At 37.3% G+C, this 20,853-nt stretch overlaps 1 protein-coding gene across 8 annotated transcripts in view; it reads left to right on the top strand.

Moving 5' to 3' along the window:
* The window catches only part of cnot10 (CCR4-NOT transcription complex, subunit 10), a 33,250-nt gene extending 14,060 nt beyond the window's left edge, over positions 1-19,190 (top strand). For 3 of the 8 annotated variants that reach the window (XM_088326260.1, XM_088326259.1, XM_088326261.1), the window contains 19 exons: positions 608-658; positions 3,008-3,099; positions 3,394-3,555; positions 3,634-3,784; positions 5,909-6,048; positions 6,215-6,289; positions 6,355-6,438; positions 8,299-8,416; positions 8,542-8,691; positions 10,279-10,481; positions 10,562-10,683; positions 10,789-10,968; positions 13,122-13,202; positions 13,285-13,398; positions 13,470-13,600; positions 15,065-15,100; positions 15,207-15,334; positions 17,383-17,458; positions 18,826-19,190. In XM_088326260.1, coding sequence (XP_088182386.1) covers positions 643-658; positions 3,008-3,099; positions 3,394-3,555; positions 3,634-3,784; positions 5,909-6,048; positions 6,215-6,289; positions 6,355-6,438; positions 8,299-8,416; positions 8,542-8,691; positions 10,279-10,481; positions 10,562-10,683; positions 10,789-10,968; positions 13,122-13,202; positions 13,285-13,398; positions 13,470-13,600; positions 15,065-15,100; positions 15,207-15,334; positions 17,383-17,458; positions 18,826-18,968 — 2,202 coding nt within the window. In that variant the 5' untranslated portion in view covers positions 608-642 and the 3' untranslated portion in view covers positions 18,969-19,190. Of the gene's footprint in view, positions 1-432; positions 659-3,007; positions 3,100-3,393; positions 3,556-3,633; positions 3,785-5,908; positions 6,049-6,214; positions 6,290-6,354; positions 6,439-8,298; positions 8,417-8,541; positions 8,692-10,278; positions 10,482-10,561; positions 10,684-10,788; positions 10,969-13,121; positions 13,203-13,284; positions 13,399-13,469; positions 13,601-15,064; positions 15,101-15,206; positions 15,335-17,382; positions 17,459-18,825 lie in introns of those variants that run through there. The other 5 variants (XM_088326266.1, XM_088326267.1, XM_088326264.1 and 2 more) reach the window with 4 other exon arrangements.
* The last annotated feature ends 1,663 nt before the right edge of the window (positions 19,191-20,853 follow it).

The raw sequence follows: 20,853 nt of genomic DNA on the forward strand, positions 1-20,853 counted from the left end.
ACCTGGTGATAACATTGTAACAACATAGTAACATCATGCTGTTTTTTTAAGAAATGGATATCAAACTGGGTACCTTTTGCGTGAATTAGGAACTAAAAGTATCTCTCGTTTTGCACTTCTGTAGTAGACCTAAAATATTATAAAGTTATACACTGCAAAATTTAAATAATATTGATTGATCTAAGATTATTTTGCTCATTTTAGGTATTTTTGTATTATTTTAATATGGTTATTTTTTTCATCTTCTTATTTTTGACTAGACATTTAAAGTTGAATATTAGAACAGCATTTTACATTGTAAGAATTACAGTATAAAATTAACTTGTGCATAAACCGGTCAACTAATGTGCAAAAAATGTCGTAAACTTCGGTTGTATTTCAAAGAAATATTATTTTATACTCCGACCTATAGAAGGCGCTACCTAATTCTGGTGCTTTAGTTTCTAGTTGTCGTCAACCAACAACGAAGCATATGAATCGCGACAGATTTTTTTATGTGTGTAGCTGCAGTCTTCAACATTGAGCTCATAGAACGCTTCCAAGTCAATTATTTAAGCTTTATTTGGCGAATTATTAAAATCAGCACTTTACTTCGCTCTGTGTGCAGATTGAACATCACGATCCGGCGTCAGAAGTTAAAATATGGCAGAAAGCACAGGTAAGAGCGTTGTTAGCAAGTTAGCAAATCGGGGGAGTTTGACTACTGTTATGATTTCGAGGGAATCCTTGATATAAGTGAGCCCGTCTAATGATTAACATCGTGTATGTGTTAATTTGTATGCAAAATAGATAGTTTACAATGCTAACTTTCCTCTTTGCTGTTTAGACATGTTTTAAATGCAAAACATAATGTAATTACCGGAAACTTTAAATGTATTGCAGTTTTCTGCTTCTCTCACAGGGAAATGAAAACGCTGTTTAGTAATACCACTTTTGACATTTTGACACTAGGGAGAACCTCATTGCATTATAGTGTAAATCTGTTATTTCGTCATCTGTCAGTCTAGGGTTAGGGTCTTTCTTTGGCAATACTTTAGCAATTACAACATTATAGCTCCAATATCCACCTGCAGAAGCATGAACATTCTATGTACACTTCTACTGCGTCACGCCATCATGTTTTTTTTTAAATGAAGTCAATTAGTACAGCCCTAAATCACAACATCTAATTTAAAACCTATGCAAGGGCAAAGAAAATCTAAAAAGTAAAACACAGCATGAGGAAAATTAAGAAGCCTTGAATAGTGTTTGCACGTGAGGTATTTGCCCTTTCAAGATGACCAGGCTGCAATTGATGTTGCAAGGGCATCAACGGACATTAAAGAATCAACATTAAATATAATTAATAACTGAAATCATGCAAGTCCAGTTGGCAGCAATGACAGGCTTTTTGTCTCAAAGTACCAACCGACACAGCAGGTTTTAGATCAGGGGTCGGGAACCTTTTTGACTCAAAGAGCCATAAAAGCAAAAAATATTAATTTTATTTTGGGAAAGAGCCACACCATATATTATGAGACAAATTTACTAAATTGCTAAACCGGCGCCCCAGACAAAAGCTTAGTTTTCAGCACATTTATTTTTGATGATTTGATAAAAATTATGAAAAGAGAATAATGCCAGAGCCCCTGTCCCAAAATTAACAAACAGACCACTTTAAACTTGTCTCTTTCTTGCAATTACTCAAGATCGGATAAACTCCTTTTGACCCTTTTTTTCATACATATTGGTTTCAAAACCAGATGCAAGCAGTTATTTTGTAAAAACGTCACAACATTCTGAGAATAGGGAGCCTTATGTGCTTACCTTTGGCGAGAGATGGGAGGGAATGCTTGTACTTTTTGCATAGCTCCACCCATCCCTCCCATTCACCCAATCAAATGACTAAGTTCTCTTCCGGTGTTTTGGCGTATTTACAGTTCTGTGGATTCATCATAAAGTATCTGAACACTGAACACAGATTATATAGTGAACTTTTAAATAAAGGATTCTTTAGCGTTGTACAGCCAAAACGAGTTTTTTTCCCCCCTTTTTTTGTGTGACACCTTGACTGTAAATTGTAGTGAAAACGTGCCCTATATATACTGCGAATTGTTACTTTGAATTTAGCTTTGGTTTGGCTTTACGTGTACCTGAATAGGATAGATAATTCCGGTTTTGAACAAGATGGAGAAATTTTGCATGCAATTAAATTGGTCTCTGAGCCACAGATACTCATAGAAAGAGCCGACCCCTGTTTTAGATGATGGCATGCATCAGGTCCAGGCGCCGGTCCGATGGTTCAGAATGCATGCACTGTGCAACATCCAGGCTGATACTTCTTCCCTGTATCATTTTTAGCAATGACAATAGCTGTCAAAGTATTAATTCCATTATTCTAATTCTAATTCCATTAGTTTTTTTTCCTTCTGATCTCCACCAAGTAGGCATTAAGCTTCTTATTCACACAATATTATAGGCTGCAATTTATGAGGCATGAGTGATTTTTGCCAGTAAGTATTGCATGTGACCATTGCTTATTTCAATTTTAGTAAATTAATCTATTATTCAAATTTGGGAACAACACACTACATAAAAGTAAAACAACTGTCGTCTGCAACGCCAATGCAAGACTTTATATCATATGTGCCACTTCCCAGGCCAATGTTCCAGAAAAAAATGAAGGGTTGTGATACAGTGTAAGAGTAGTATAATTCTTAAACAGGATCCATTTTGCAAAAACTGATAAAGCCATGCCCATCTCTGTTTCGGTGTAAATTCCATTCGTAACTTGAGCTTCTGCCAGATTTTTGGTAAAGTTGTGATGACAAATTAATGAAGCAGTGTAGAAACAAATACTGTTTCTAGTTTATTTGGAAAGTATACGAAAATGAAAGCTAGGGAAACTATCTGCTAGGACGACAGAATTTCTTGTGTATCTTAAGTATTTATGGCTCAAGACGAGATAGTGATTTTTCCCGAATTTTACACTTTCTTTTTTTTTCCTTTTTTTTTTTTTTTAAATCAGACCAAAATGAGTCCAAACATGACAACTCTTCTTCCCCTGGTATGACAGATCAAGAGAAAGAAATGGCAGCCAGCGCATATGAATTGTTTGTGGTAAGTGTTCCTGTGTTTTAAACTACATAATTCCTTGAGAAAATTGTGAAACTTTTTTTTCCCTCCTAATGAGCAAGTTAGTAGTGAAATTACTTTACTTGTTCAACCTGGTTGTCACCACCATGATTATTAGTGATAATATTTCCCCTTCCAAAACCATTATTTCAGTAAACATTTTTTTTTCTCATTTTGTTTCAAATAAGGTTAAAGATTAATTTTTAATTGAAGGAAAATAGCAATAAATGAGTGGGCAAAATCACAATGCATACAATTATTACTGTACTTTATTTACAGGCTGGAAAATATGACGATTCTCTGCGACGCCTTGAATCCCTGCAGGAGCTGAATAAGGAGGACTACAAGATCGCTTTGAATAAAACTATTGTTGAGTTTTATAAAAGTGGTCAGACTACCACAGGGCACTTTAAGCAAAGCCTAATGGCCATGAAGACCCAGGTAAGTGGTTCAACGTGCCTTGTATCCTTTTCAGCTTGTTATCGTAAGATGTCTAAGAATAATGCAACCCTGTTGCAGGTTAACTCAGCCACTGAAGATGTCGATGGATTGGATGATGTTGAGAATAGTTTGTTGTACTACAATCAAGCCATTATCCACTATCATATGCGGCAATACTCGGAAGCAATTTCTATTGGGGAGAAGCTGTATCAATTTCTGGAACCGTTTGGTACGTTGCAGGGAAGTGTATGCAGGAAATCACATTCTTACCCCATTGGTATAAATTTTTTGTTTAAAATTGCTCTTTATTATTTTGTTTATTTTAAATTGTTATTACACTTAATACCTTACAGATGTTAATAATAACTTATTATATTTTGGACTTGTTTTTCAAACGAAATAATAATGATACTAATCAATAATCAAAATAAGAGGCCTTAAAGTTAATTTTAAGTATTGTTTTCTAATTTTGGAAGAACATGAATTTTAACCATCAACAACAGGGGTCACAGACTCATTACTCTGGGGCTGCTCAATCTTTGGTCTGGGTAACAGTGGGCCAAATTGGGTCTTTCACTAGAAAAGCTTTGATAAAAAAAAGTTCTACTGTTCTCAAATATTTAAAAAAATCTACACAGAATAAAATAAAAAAAACACATTACAAATTAATGTGTTATTTTATCTTATTGTATGTTATAGTACACTTTTGGATGGCACTTTTTATTCTGATTATATTACTCAAGTTTCAATGACAAATTTTTATTCTATTCCTATGAAAAGAAATCAATCCGTAATGAATCCATAATTTATGTGTGTTGCACTGCATTGAATTTACACTGCAAAAAACATTTTTAATCCTTAGGAAAAAAATGTTATGGCTTAATCCTCCAATGTTTAAATTTCTATTTATGTATTTATTTTCTCCCCTTTTCTCCATTGTTTTCCTTCTACTAATGTGTTAATATAGCAACAGGAATAAAGTGCTAGTTTTAAGTATATTTAAGTATAGATTTAAAACAATTAAAAACCTCACTGAGCAAACGAATGCACCATCTGCTAGATCGGCCAATTCTGCTTATTTAGAGGGCCCAGTGTGTAATATTTGACCATTAGATGGCACTGTATTGTCTAATGCTGTGTTTTCGGCCTATTTGTGAGCCTAAGTACATTTCTTTTATTGAAAAAAAATACCTCGGAAAACTACCAGCCAGTGCTGTTGCATCTCCTATAAAAGTAATTCTAAATGAAAGATAACTTTCGTTAGACTGCACAGGCACACAAATTGGATAATTACCCACGACACATCATGATGATTAATCATTGCTTGCAGTGGTTGAAAAATATGGTCTAATGCAAACGAAAACCATTGCCAAATGATCGCAGTGTAGCAGCAAGCAAATCAGCAAGCAAATCAGCAAGCAAACCAACAAGCGACAACACGGCAGACAAGCAGGGCGGCGACCTTTGGGTCAGGATTTCACTATGTCAAAAAAATACAAATTTCTTGACCTATGTTTTCATGAAAGTTAACACGAGCATGATGGTTCATGTATATTTGCCCAATATTTAACTGAATGTTTTTGTTATTTTTTTAACTGAAGGTCTTTTTCTAACCACGAGGAGGCACTAAATATTACACAGTGCCCCTTTTAAGTATAAATATTTAGAACAAAAAAACAATTTGAAATATGTTACAATTGAAAATTTACAGGTAAGCCAAGCATCATTTTCTTCAAACTGATAAGAACTTTTACTAGGGTATGTGATCTGTGTGATATGCAAAGGAAAAATGTTCGTACGTCTGGATTTGTAATGTAATTTCTCTAATAGATTTAGAAAATCCTCACTATACAAGCACAATAATCTGAACCAACGCATAGTAGATAACTTTCCAAATTTAAGAAATATTTACTACCAAGATTAGAAATAAAAAAAAAAACCCTTATGCAAGAAAACTGACTCACCGTCTGCTGGATTACACAATTGAGCTTTTTTTAAGTGTAAATGATCCTACTGAAAAACAAGTTGAAATATCTTGAACTAAAAAAATGTAAAATAATCAACATTTTCTGCCGATGGGGTAAGATGTGTTTTGTAGAGCATTTGATCTGTGTGATCTGAAAAATAAAGATGTTAGTACGTCTAGATTTGTAAGGAAATTTCTCTTATAAAAAAATTATTGGATTGAAAATCAAGTTGAAATAACTTAAAATGAAACAATTCCGGTAAAACAAGTAACATTTCTCTCCAGTGGGGTAAGATGTGTTATTCTAGTAGAGTATTTCATCTGCACAGTAATCATGATGGTGCTTCTGGATTTTTGGCCGTGGAGTCATTCTTTTATTTGTCCTAGAAGAGAAGTTTGCTCAGGCTGTGTGTTTCCTGCTGGTGGATTTGTACCTACTCACGTTCCAGCCAGAAAAGGCCCTCCACCTGTTGGCTGTCCTCGATAAGCTGTCAGTGCAGGGCAGCAGCAAGAACGGCAAGGGACAGGTACCCAGTATCAAATTGTATTTCTGTTTTTGCTCTTCACAACATAATTGGAATGTTCGTATCGGTATGTGAATTCTAGAATGCATTAGGCCCTGCTTTTTGATTGAACAATGCATGCAATATTTTTTTTGTAGTATTGGCTTTTAACAGTTTTTTTAAATTCAAGAACAACAAAGATGGTGCACACCAAAAGGCAGAGTTTTCAGCCATGATCGAGGCAGCTAAATCGAAAATGCACCAGGTATGCTTGATAACATGCCTAATTTTTTGCTATTGGATCCATAATGACTTTTTCTTCTATCGCAGTACAAAGTAAGAGCCTACATTCAGATGAAATCTTCCAAATTGTGCAAAAGGGAAATCAAGTCTGTGATGAACACAGCAGGAAATGTGAGCACTCTTCACTTTTTTATGATCACATTGGATAGAACAGTCCTTGCTTTGTGGTGGCTCAGTATGGTTATAATTGTTACATTGCTCCTGTGGATGATTTTGGGCATTTCCCAGGGGGGCTTGATATATCAAAATAATGTCTTGGAGTAGCATCAATGCAGAATTAACCAGAGTGGTTGCAAACAACTAATTGTTCCTGTGCCAAATCGTTGTTCCCAATTGTTACAGTAGCCTAGATGGTAAGGCGCCCGCTTTGAGACTGGGAGGTCGGTGGTTCGCGCCCCGGCCGAGTCATTCCTAAGACTTAAAAAGTGGTCGGCGGCGCCCTCTGTTGGCTGCGGCTGCATCGGCTCGCTACAACGGGTCAGGTGCAATCGACATTTCGTTCTGTGTACATTGTTACACAGAATGACAATACAAGGAAATTATTATTATTATTATTATATTAATATTTTAACTTTTGGTTGTGGAATTAAAAAGGATATGCTAAAAATATTTAAGAAGTATTTCTTTTCTTATTCCACTGTATTTCGAATGGGGTTTTTTTGTAGAAAAGGGAAAATGACGCTTTAAAAGAGTTTTTAAGGTGTTTTTCTTTTATTTCACTGTATTTTTTAACATGTTTCTAATAAGATGACGAATATTGCGTTTTTGCTACTACAATGTATGTAGAACTTTTATTTCATGTCAAATAAGAGAAAATCCTTAATATAAAATATATGATCAAAACAGTGGGAAGATAATATTGTCCCTTATATAAAAATATTATCTGCATTGTGCCATGCTAGATATTTTTATAACCTTCTTAAAACAGTTACTTGGCTGGAATTTTTCTTTTTACTGCGTCTACCTAGATGGAAAAAAAAGATCAAAAACCAATGCAAAAACACTCATTGTTAAGTCAATGTTTAAGTCTAGCCATTAATGCAATCAATGATTGTGGGAAAGAAACAGTTGGGATTTTTTTATAACAAAAAATTGGTGAAGCATGATGAGAATAAACGAAATCCTTTATTCCAGTTGATTACAGACGCTGCCCTACTTACAAACGAGACAATCGTTTGTAAGTTTGATTTGTTCGTAAGTTGCCTCAATGCAATATTTGGTATGTTTACATAAGTATGTTTAAGGCTTGTATAAGTAACCTGTATTGTTTTGTACTGAAAAATAAACCTTTCATAAAATAATATGCTCTATAAAGATAAAGTGAGGTTTTACTTACTTTTTTACTTGCGCTTCAAGCGGTCCTCCTCCGTGGGAAAAAGTGGCCGAAAAAACTCGCTCAGACCATTTTCTCAACCACATAAAGCTTTCTCATTCCACTTTTATTTTAAAAGAAAGGACTCGCCTCTGTTTTACACTTTACACCAACCACATTGAATGGATGCACAAGATATTAGACGATAAAAATGCCAAAGTTCTTAGCGCGCTGGAGATACAGTATAGTATGTTTACACTCTAACTAGGAAGATGAAGCAGATTTCTTCTTTGGTTTGCTGGGTGAGCTCTCGCAGCACCACTCGCTGGTAGTGGCGGAAAGAAGCACTACATAAATCTAACGTTCAGCAATGTCCGGTTATTTTTCGTCATCCCCCCAAAAAATGTTCGTACCTACCGTTTTTCGTAACTCGGATGTCCGTAAGAGCGTCTGTGTTATTAAGAAGGCTTAAAAAATGTATACGATAATCTGAAAAGGGGATTCTCATAATATTTCAAGGTTGAGGTGGCGTATGTTAAATGGTTTGTATGATGCTCGTATGATTTCTTCTTTCCGTTTTACCCCATAAAATAAAATCTTCAACAGTTTGTTTTCAAAGAATTCAATGATTTAAACCTATCTTTCCTTTTGCCTGTCAGTCTTCACCGTCACTATTCCTCAAAAGCAATTTTGAATATCTGAGAGGAAACTACCGGAAAGCAGTGAAGCTGCTCAACAGCTCCAATATAGCAGAACACCCCGGACCCATCAAGACAGGTGACTCTACTTTGTGTCCGTTTTGCTATCTTTGCTAAGCCGGGGGTTGTTTGGCACATGTTGTCGTTTTTATTTATTAGTGCTTTCATGCTAATTCCGTTTTGATTTTGTCTGGTCTCCTTTAGGTGAATGTGTCCGTTGTATGTTCTGGAACAACCTTGGCTGCATTCACTTTGCAATGGGGAAGCATAATCTTGGAATTTTCTACTTCAAGAAGGCATTGCAAGAAAATGATCACACTTGTGCACAGCTTGGAGATGGCGGCAACGGGCATGGTGAGTTCGAAGAGAGTCACTCTGAGGTTTCTCCAATGTGGTGCCTGTGGCGATTACAGGAGAAGCCCGTAGGTTTGTTCTAAGAATTCATATTCATTGATAAGCCAATCCGGCTTCTTAAGAAAAGGCTTTGTTTAAAAACGGTGCGATTCCCAATTTGATAGTTTTGACAGACGTCGGCAACATGCAGCTCTTTAGCGCTGCGGAGTGGCTCCCTGGCCCTTTTCCAAAAATGTTACAAATTTAAAAATATGGAGGTGGGAAATATATTCTTTTAATTTGCTTTCTGTAAGAGGACACATATGACACAACCAACGTTTTTTTCGATGCATAGTTTAAAAAAACGATACCTCAGTAACACATGAAGAAAAACAAAGGTACATAGATGAAGAGATTTGCACAACAACAACAAAAATGGAATTTTTGTTCTTTATTTATGTATTGTCGTTATATTTTCACAATTTTTGTTTGGCTGGCTGGATTAAAGAGCCTGTCTGGTCGCATGTGGCCATTGGGCAGTAGTTGGCTGCTCGGCCTGCTCTATGAGGTTTGATTGATGACTATACGGTACAACTTTTAGTATTGACTTAGAAGTTCATCTGTATGTTTTTTTCTTTTTTAATTCCATACTTATGATTGGCAATCCAAGTTTTTGTAAACTGTGACATAACAAATATGCAGCAGAATAATCTTTGGAATATGTAAGTATGGCATAATTCACCAATGTTTCAATTTATATATATATTTTTTTCTATTTACCAATGTACTATTATGGAAACAGGAATAAAAATTGGATAGACCACATTGAAGGAGTCATAATCATACTGTGTGCCCCTCATTACCCAATAGCCATCGTAAATTTTTTGCAACAGGTTGCAGTATTTTCGCAGTAGTTTTGTTTTCCATGAGAATTCCTTTTAACAACAAAAAAAGTAAGTTAGGGGGCTTGAATGGGTTATTTGCATTTTAATTAGTTTAAAGGTTAAGAATACATTCTAGGTATAAACAAACAGGCTCACCGAACCAAGGTTAGCTTTGTAACTTGTGGTTACACTATATACATCCGGATTGTTCCCAACAAATGGCCAATGGCCATTTGCTGTCCATCGACCATTTTCCTGCCAATAGCAATGTATACTAAAATGAATTTTTCCACCTAAAGGATGTTTTTTTTTGCATTTTTTTTTCAAATCCCAAATTACTGTTTTTATGTTTGAAAGGAACGCCAAAATCTAAAATTCCATACTAACCTTATATAAGGCTATTTAGATTTCTTTTTACAAACAAAAGTCAAAACTTTGGTTTTGTGATTTGTGGTAAAGTACAGTAAAATCAAAAGTCAAACTGGCCTTGCATCCTTTTTTTCTGTGGGTTGCCCTGAGAATAAACCGTTTATACACCTCAGGTTCTTTAGTGATTGTGTACTTAGTACCAAGGTCTAATGCCTATTTGTAGTTGATTCTATTCTAAAAGCGGTATTTGTAATCATTTGCAGGTTTTCCTTGAAAATGAATTTGTTGACCATCCCGTCAGTTAACAGTTTTCCAAAGGTATGCAACTCACCTTATACATTTTTCTACCTTGCAGCTAAGAAATTCACTGGCATCCCCATGTGTGCTTTACGGGCCAACAAACGCTACGAGCTTCTGTATAACTGCGGCATCCAGCTGCTGCATATCGGCAGGCCGCTGGCCGCGTTCGAGTGCCTGATTGAGGCGGTGCAGGTTTACCATTCCAACCCTCGACTGTGGCTGCGGCTCGCCGAGTGTTGCATCTCTGCTAACAAAGGGGTACATCAAGTCAAATCATTTCATTTTGGGGTAACTGATTATAAACCCATGTTTTATTGTCTATTGCTGTTTGCTTGCAGGGCTCAGAACAAGAAAGCAAAGGTTTACCTTGTAAAAAAGGCATTGTCCAGTCTATTGTTGGACAGGGTTACCATCGCAAGATTGTGTTGGCCTCCCAGTCTATGCAGAACACTATTTACAGGTGAGTTCCGGAGCCCTCATCCAAGAATAATAAAAACAGAAGAAATGGACATAACTTGCAATTGAAATATGAACACTATTTTATTGTGGGTTTTTTTTCCACCAGTGAGGGCCAATCGGCGGCAATCCCTGTCGCGAGTATGGAGTTTGCAGCCATTTGCCTAAGGAACTCGCTTTTGCTGCTTCCTGAACACCAACAGCAGGACGCCAAGATGGACAACAGCTCCAAGAGCTCCAGTCAGTCTGGGAGCACCGAAAGTGGCAGCGAGAACAGTGATGCCTGCAGGTCGGATAAATTAAGAGAATGAAAGAAATACTGTACTGTAACCACACTCGCTACATCGTCTTTTGAACCGGACTATAAGTCGTTTTTTTTTCATAGTTTGGCAGTTGGTGTGTCATAAATTATATGAATTATTGACTAACACATTATTACGAGGTATACAATTTCACACTAAACCGCAAGAGGGCGCTGTAGGCCTGTGTTGATCATTTCAACCGGGCCATGTTGTGTCGACAAATGCCCCGCCCCCACTATCGCGCAAACGTCACTAAAATGACTTAGTAACTCATTTTTTTCGGAAATGTAATAGACCAGTAAAGCGTAGAGAATTTGCACCTTTTATGAAAATCACTTTTGAGCAAACGGCAAATTATTACTTGGGCGAAATGACTCCACCTTTTCGGGACATGAACGGTCAGAAGATAAGGCGTCATTTTACCAAAGTTAATTTTTTTAACTTGTTTAAAAGACATTTCTAATTTATAAAAACAACTGAACAAAAATGGCACCGAAAATAAAATCATTCTGCAGATCACAAGCTAAAAATAATGAAAGGCAGAAAGGAGAGTTGGAGATGAGTCTGACGTAAGCGAAAATAGAATTGGAAGACAGAAGTGGTCGGAGTGTTGACACAGAGGATGAAAACTTGTTGGATTTAGTGATTTGGAGGGAAAATGATCGTTTGGTGAACATGTTATTTATGCTAGAGTTTTCTGAATAACGTCATTACTGATATTAACAGGCATGTCAATCATGGAACGTTCATATACGTAAAAACGTATTCAGCCCGTTGTTACCTTTTATTTTAAATTGCCTTTCAAAATGACATGTGGTTTTGGTGTTTGCAAATAAATCTCCCCAAGAAATACTACTTATATTCCGGTGCGACTTACAGTCCAGAAAATACGGTACTTTTCAGTCTCTCGCAGTTATTTTTTTCATTTGACAACATCAAAGCAATACCACATTGTGACGTGTGTTTTCAAAGCTCAGCTATAATTGTGTTTTATTTAATGCGCTATCATTATGTACTTATGTTTCCATTTACATGTTTAAGACTTTTTTTTTTCCCCACTGGTCGAAACATTCGTGCTCATGAACATTTATTTTTTTTAATTTATTTTATGAAAGGGGTGGGATGTATTGTTTGGCCAGCAGAGCTACTTGGCGGATTTCGCATACCGTGAGGGGTGTCCAGTCCCCATTTACAGCGAAATTCGGACGATTACAGTAAATGTGCAAACATGGCATAAAAACACAATTCGTTGAACCTATTATTTTGTAATCTATTGTCTGTGTGCAGTAAATGTGTCGTATACATATATATTACACTAAAGATACATTTCTGAATGACAGATTTAGGCACACATTTGGATTTTTTTGCACATTGGACTCATTAATTAAAAAAAGAAGGCACCAATAAAAATTTAAGTACTAAATGTATTCTTCACTGCTTTGTTATCAGTTTAAAACAGTGCGTAAAAATAATACAAAGGTGTATTTTGCCCATATTTAGACATCGGAGTTCCCTGTTGGACAGTAAAGATTATTTTCTAAGTAGAAAATAATTCTGTTAATTTAGAAAAACAACCTATATGTAAGTAAACTATTGTTTTGTTCTTGAATAGAAAAAAAGAAATCTGTAAACAATTTTTATTAAGTGATATTCAAGACTGCTTATTTTATCGGATTATAATTTTATTATCTTGAATTAAAGGCGACAAGTTTTAAAACCTGATTACAACTGCAGAAAACAAATAATTTAGAACTTGAGCTATCTTGCCACATTTAATGCAGCTTGTAAACACGACATTTTGATTAATTTATTCACTGCCGGCGTTGAATGAGTTAATGCCAATGACGTCTGTGGCCGTCATTGGAAGCGAATTTAACATGGCATTTGTGGAATACAAGAAGCGAAATCCAGACATTTTGACCCTGCTTGGGAGCAGCTTGACCAATCATTACTCAACTTCTCAAATGAATGCTGTGATGGTCACAAGCTTCTAAAATGGCTGTCCTTTAAAATTGATTCAAAATTTGGATTTAGGTTTAATTTGTTTTCTATGAGATGAAAGCAACATAAATGGAATTAAATTTATGGAGTTGCAGGGAAACGCTTCACTCTTTTCTCTGTTCTAATGAATCTCTTGCAGTGGGAAAGGTCAGGACGCTGACAGGTTACTGTCTGCGGCGCCTTCATCTCCACTCAAAAAACAGGAAGTGGAAAACCTGAGGTAATTGGACTTGGGTGACATATTCATACCTTCCAACAGAAGTGCAAGCAATTAAAGTTGCAACATCATGTTGACTGTGTAGATGCTCCATCTTGGCGTGCAGTGCTTATGTGGCCTTAGCACTAGGAGACAACTTGATGGCTTTGAATCATGCCGAGAAGTTGCTCCATCAATCCAAGGTGTCTGGATCACTCAAGTAAGTTCTGACAAGTTTCTTCCGTACCAAAAAACCTGAGCGGTGTTTACTGGGATCCCTTCCGCTTTTAGGTTTCTCGGTCACCTGTACGCTGCTGAGGCCCTCATCTCATTGGACAGGATCTCTGATGCCATCGCGCACCTCAACCCGGATAATGTCAATGATGTTTCAATTAGTGTGATGACCAGTGAACAAGACCAAGGTCTGATAGTTTTAATATTTGCAGGCTGAAACTAAGGATGGATGGATAAACTGATAAACAGATGGATAGATAGATGTATGGATGAATGGTCTTTACTGTCATTATACAAAAATACAACGAATTTGGAGGGCTTCTCTTTCCAGTGTAAGAAAGTGATTTTCAGAGCAGCTAGCTACCTGCACGCTAGCATCAGGTATCCTTGGATTGAGCCAGGTCTTGTTTTTTGTTAAAATACAACCGTCACAAATGTAGCCGTTTCCCATGAGTTGTAAGTCCAGGTTTTGTTCCATGAGTAATGGATCTGGCGCTGGTGAGGTTACAGTCTCGGCATGGTTGACTTGGAAGAGTTCTTACGTCGTCGCTAGAGAAGGCCAGACCCGTGGCCCTGCTTTTGCTTTATGTCCTGTCTCTGTCTCTTCCAAGACCTGATAAAAATCCACGGAGCCAATTTCCACAAGCTCCTGTCGGGTGTAGTGGTGTAACGCCGATGTATGTGTAAATTGGAGCCAAAGACCAACGTATTGTAGGTACAGACGCTGCCCTACTTACGAACAAGATAGGTTCCGGACTATCGTTTGTAAGTTGAATTTGTTCGTAAGTTGCCTCTGTGCTATATTTTGTATGTTCAAGGTTTGTATAAGGATGTTTAGGGCTTGTATAAGTAACCTGCATTATTTTGTACTAAAAAAAATAAACATTTCATAAAATAACATGCTCTCTAAAGATAAAAAAAAAGTTGAGTTTAACTTAATTTTGGCAAATGCGCTTCAAGAGGTCCTCCGTGGTAGAGAGTGGCCGGAAAAAAGCGTTCACACCATTTTCTCAACCCCATCAAACTTTCTTATTCCACTTTCAATCAAAAGAAACGGCTCGCCTCTTTTTTACACCAACCATATTAAATGGATGCACAAGATAGTAAATAATAAAAACGTCAATATTTTTAGCTGGCTAGAGATACAGTCCACATAGTATGTTTACACACGAACTACGAAGTAGAAGCTGGATTTCTTTAGGGTGGATGCTAGGTGACCTCTCACAGCGCCACGTGGCGGAAAGAAGCACTACAGTAATGTCCTGTACTCAGAACAAGGTGCACACAGTACAAAATCTAATTTACAGCTATGTCCGGATATTTTTCGACATCCCGAAAAATATGTTCGTATCTACCGTTTTTCGTGAGTCAAATGTTCGTTAGTAGGGGGCATCTGTACACGAAAAAAAAGCACTGAACAGGGGAGCCAAGAGCTGCTGCATATTTGTGTGCTGTCCTATTGGATTATAATTATGGCTAGATAGATACATTGATGGATGCATTTCAAATGGGATGGTTGGATTATAGATAAATGGACAAAGTGATGAATGGGTGGATTATAACTGGACAAAGTGATGGATGAATGAATGGATACATCGAGCAGCATTTGTAAGAATGTGGCAATTTTGAAGTTGGTCTTTTTTTTTTAACAGCAGGTTCTGAAAAAGGAGAAGAGCCTATTGAAATTTGTAAGTCAATTTTTTTTTTTTTTTTTTTTTTCGAAGTCCTCGAAAAGTAAAGCATAGTCATTATTTTATGGCTAAATTATATCACTTTGGTCCTTGCCATTTTCAGGCGGCAAGCAGACACCGATTTGCTATCCGAGCAGTGTGACTTCTGCCCGGGCCATGATGCTTTTCAACCTGGGCAGCGCTTACTGCTTAAGGAGCGAGTACGACAAAGCCCGCAAGTGCCTTCAACAGGTAAACGCACTTCATACGAGCTTATTCGCTCCAGGAACGTGCTTGTAGCTCAAAGTGCTCGTGTTACAAGTCAATTTTGCCATTATGTAATAATTAAAAAGTAATTGGTCCGTTCTTGTCCTCCCAAAATAATCCCAAGTGAACCCTAAAAAGCTATAAAACCCAACTTCCTTATCACAAAAGCACATTCAAATAGCAATTAAACAAAAACATACAGCAATAAGATTAATAAAATGATACTAACAATTTAAAATGCGAGTTTATTATGAGCACTCACCATGGTGGCAGTTGCCATAACAACGGCGTGCGCATAGGGCGGGAGGGACATTTGCAAGGAGTAACGCATATCTGTCAACTTATACGTTTCCCTGTATTTTATACGTTGTTTGGGGGATTATTTGAAATTGTGTGTGCTCGATAAAAATTATATGGTATTTTTTTTCTGCTCTTATCTGGATTGTATCTGTCACTGGTAGCAGACGCCAACATCATCAAGAAATGCTAATATTGTTGCTGTATTCTACATAGTCTGTCTTATTGCGTAAATAGTTGTCGCGTTGTGTTTGTAAGGGTTATTATATGGCTTCATCGGGGAATTGAAATCATTAATAAGGGGAGCAATTGGTGGAGGCTGATAGGTATGAGATCAAGAGACTCTTAATGATACGCAAGCATTTAATGTACGCTTAAATCAACGGAAACAAAAACAATGAACAGCACGTTTTTTTTTTGGCTTTGTAGTTTGCATTAAGAATCGACCAATGTGGGTTTTCAGGACCGATAGGAACATTAGTATTAAGAGGAGGCCAAAACCAATATTTGGAGCTGATGTTAATTTGCTGCAAAACCCCCCAAAAAGGTGTAAGAATGTTTTTAATGATGCAAAAAGAAACAAAGAATATTTATTATAAATTAAATTAACATTACAATCTCTTTAAAACAGTTTACACTATATAAATTGGATTTTCAACACAACTAATATGACTAACCTTTCACTTAAACCAAAAACTAACAGTGCAGGAAATACAATTCAGTTTAGCAGCAACTCCTATAAAAATGCATAAAAACGAAAATAGGGGACAATAAATAAATAAAAATGTCATCACAAGCAACGTGACATTGATTAAAACAAAACTGCATCAAAATGTCAACGGAGCTTGAAAATTGACTCGTGTGGGCACTACTATTTTAGAGATTGACGAGGTAATGTTATGGTAACAGCTAATCAGTCACCCTTCCACTTTAGCTTGCTTTTTATGCTTTCAATCACAAACGCACACGCTTAATTGATGAACTAATGTTATGATAAGACCTAATATGTCAGTCTCCACCTAAACTTGCCTCTCTAAAACAATTTAACTACACCTTTTACTCTATCTCTTAATCACACACACGATTTTCCTACCACGGATACAGGGATGTCAGGACGAGTTGGCATGGCTGCGTCTCTAAAGTTACTGTTCCTGTGCGGGGTGGGTAGCGGGGGGGAAAGAAAGAAAGAAAGAAAAAGAGAGATTAACCACGGAACATTTGAGGAAAAACCCAGCCTGACGTTATTTTACTTAAACTATAATTCACAAACAAGCTTTTTAAGGCAATTTGATTGGGTTCATGTGTAATTCGTGCAACACTTGCTACTAAACTTCGCTTTTTGGCCCGTCGAATGAATAAAAATGCTGATACCGATATCCGTCAAATTCCCAAATATCAGTGCTCATAATCGGCCTGCGCAAATGGGGACGAGCTGATGCTGGCAGTGAGCAGTCACAGGCGATGAGCTGTCTGTCGTGGTAGCCTCTGGGACTGCTCGTGAACTGGATTTTGCTTCATATGACGAGCAAGATTTTTGTTCCGAAAAACACTTGTTTATCGAAAATTCTCATGTTTAGAGGTGCTCTCATAAAGAGGTACCACTGTATTTCAAAAATACAAATATGAAGTTGCTTTCGTGATTTCTGATATATTTGATGCTTCAGTATCCGTTTTCTGTGGCTTACTTTGCTCCGAGAAAGCTTATTATGCCTCATGCGGTTTGTTGTTCCTCTCAGGCGGCATCCATGGTCAACACCAAGGAGATTCCGCCCGAAGCCATCTTGTTGGGGGTCTACTTGGAGCTGCAGAACGGTTAGTCCCCATTTCCAATGTTTCAACACGTTCTTCATTTACCACCCTTTTTGGAACTGGGAGCTAAATCCTGTTTAATTCTTAAAGTTAGTGGTCCGCAAACACCAGGCCACAGAACGGTACCAGACCGTTGGTGCTTTTGTACCGGGCTCAATATAGTCAAATTAATTGTTTTATGTTTTTGCTTATACCACATTGGTTCGTGTATACACGCCCCTTTTTCACCTCAAATTAAAAAAAAACAAACCTTAAAGTTTGGTTGTGGGTTGATCCGATAACAACGTGATTAAGCAACGAATGCTCATTCTACAAATATCGCTTGTCTAATTTGCTCACCATTGGATGCAAAGGGAATCGAACCCTGATCGCAGCGGTGCGCGCTCCTCATCCTGACCACCTGGTCTCTGGGATTGGAGATGATATCTTCAAGTCATCTCATCATTTCACTCATTTTTCTTCATGGTGCCGTGTTGTACATCATGGAGCATTATGGGAAAGAGTTGGGCCAAAACAATATTGTACAGCAGGGTACCGTGAGTAAAAAAAATAGTGTGATGTTGAGATAAAATCTAGTACCTTTACCAATGTCACCTGGATCCCTAGTGGTCTAGTGATTATACAGTGGATTTGGGCTTGCTATCATTGTTATTACTATATCACTAATGTTATTATCTGGGTGGGCCGCGAGAATATAGTCAGACATTTAGCCAGTCCATGGTTCAGAGGGAACACCAGCCATTCATACGGAAGATATTAATCATGTTACTGGTACCCATGTGAAAAAAATAACATTGGTATGGAGCGGTAGTAGCTCAGGAGGTAATAATGCGCTCATTTTGGGATTGAGAGGTCGCAGGTTCGATTCCCGGCTCCTCTGTGTTTATGTCAAAGTGTCCTTGGGCAAGACACTGAATCCCTAATGACCCCGATAAGCAGGTAGTTGCCTTGCATGGCTGACGCAGCTATTGGCGTGTGAGTGTGTGTATGTGAATGGGTAAGTATGAAGCACATTATAAAGCGCTTTGGGAGGTCTTCAGTGACTTGAAAAGCGCTATATAAATGCAACCCATGAACATTTACATGATAGTTCATGTATTTTTGCCTAATGTTCACAAGTTATTTTTTTACCACTAGGGGGCACTAAACATTACACAATGAAATGAAAGGAGCTGGTATTATATAGTAGTCTTTATTTTCTATCTTAGCAGAAGAGAAAACCTTCCAGAATGTGGACTTTGACATATGTGGTGGAGACACATTAATTAATTTTTAAATTAAACTAACCATGAAATTAACCTTAAAAGAAGAATAGGACCCACAACCCTTTATGATGCCTCATTTCTGATCTCCTTTGTCCCCATCTTCAGGTAACACTCAGCTAGCCCTGCAAATCATCAAGCGCAACCAGTTGCTTCCCACTACGGTCCAGAGGGTGTCGCCGGATTCCCGCAAGAAACCCGTACAACCCATCCAACCCCCGTCATCGTTCACTCAAGTCCAGCGTAAATGAGCCTCGGCGTTTTCCACGGACTCTGCCGGACCACACGAGCACTCCGAGGAGCTCTGCTATTTATTATGCTTTTTTCTCAGCACGAGGAGCTGTATGAAATGCATTTCTGACTGCTGACTGACTCAACAAGTGATCATGGAATGAGGCCTGCGGAGATCATGCTCCTTTTAAACTCATTTTCAATCTTGGCCCCAATCATAAAATACATTTTTATTTACGGAACCGTGTGGAAATGTTTTTTGTTTTTTTATTGTCGTGAGAGAGAGGGAGAGAGAGAGAGAGAGAGAGAGAGACACAACAGATTAGTTAAAGATGTGGGTGCTTCGTTTGAGATGTCCTTAAGAAGTTGAAAGTACAATACAGTATTTTCTATATTTTCTTAGTGTGTTAATGCCCAACTGAGTTTAAACATAATAATTTTATAATACAGTAATCCCTCGGTTATCGCGGTTAATGGGGACCAAAACCACCCGCGAAAAGTGAAAATCCGCGAAGTAGCGACGCCCCTTCAAAAATGCCTAAAATATTTATTCATTTTATTTATTTATTTTTTATTGTATTATTGTTATTTTTTAGACCTGCAAAGCTCTGAACCCGCGAACGTGGAACCACAAAGTAGCGACACCCCTTCAAAAATGCTTTAAAAAATATATATATATTTTATTATTATTTTTTAGACCTGCGAAGCTCTAAACCTGCAAACGTGGAACCACAAAGTAGCGACACCCCTTCAAAAATGCTTAAAAAAAATATATATTATTATTATTTTTTAGACCTGCGAAGCTCTGAACCCGCGAACGTGGAACCACGAAGTTGCGAGGTCCCACTGTATGTCATTCTTTTCCCACCGCACCGATCTACTTTTATCTTTTAGCAAAGCGTTTCAGAGCAGAACACATTCTGTGGGAGGAATGGGGGAGGTGCATGTGCGTGACAATATGCTTGTCAAAATGTTTTTCTTTTTTTCTTGAGGTAGCATGAAAATAGTGAAAGTAAGAAACGGCCTGTTTCAAGTAGTCCTAACGCCAACCCAAAATCAAAAATCCTCTCTCTAATTATTGATTGTAATTCTCCTGAATACAAACAACACTGCACCCATTTACTCACAGCGAGACTATGTAGAAAACAGAATATTAACAATGTACAATGACGTTTTTGTCTGCAACCAGGGACTGAGATGATCTAGGTTAAGAGCTGAAAAGGGCGAGAACTGGCTGACAAAAAGTTTCTAAAAAAATCTCATACAAGTTATGTTTATTTGTATAACACAAACAGAACCTTAAAATCACATCTTAAGTTAAGAGAACCAATGCAAGTTAGCTCAAATCAAGGTAATGGGATCAAACTTTGTCTTTGCTAAAAGCTTTGTTACTGCACTTTGTACCAGCTGCAGGCTCTTCATGCTAGACTTTGGGATACCGGACATTACAGTAATTGAGAAGGAAGGTAACAAACGCATGAATTAGAATCTCAGCATCAGACTGGATGGAATAGCGTAGGGTGAAGATGGAAAAAGATGTTCTAGTAATATTCTTAATGTTTAACTGAAAGGAAAGATTAGGGTCAAATGTGACACCTAAATTTCTAACTGAGTCACTCTGGGTGATCTTACATTTGTCAATGTTCAGAACAGTTATTGAGAACAAGTCACGGCATATAGATGGACCAATAACTTAACATTTCAGTCTCTTCGGGAAGTTAAGTGACATCCAACATTTCATCTCCTCTCCAAATTTCCACAATTTACTGGGTCAGATTTTAAATGACACAAAAAAAAAAAAAAATTCGGGGTAAATGTATGAGTTAACAAACATGGTTTATTCCAGCGTATCTAAAAAAGTGCATGTCGATGAGAGAAGCTGTAATGATGACACAAGCCAGAAGA

Source organism: Urocampus carinirostris, chromosome 2 (genome assembly GCF_059441175.1).
Source record: "Urocampus carinirostris isolate Australia breed hairy pipefish chromosome 2, RoL_Ucar_1.0, whole genome shotgun sequence".
Taxonomy (NCBI): Eukaryota; Metazoa; Chordata; class Actinopteri; order Syngnathiformes; family Syngnathidae; genus Urocampus; species Urocampus carinirostris.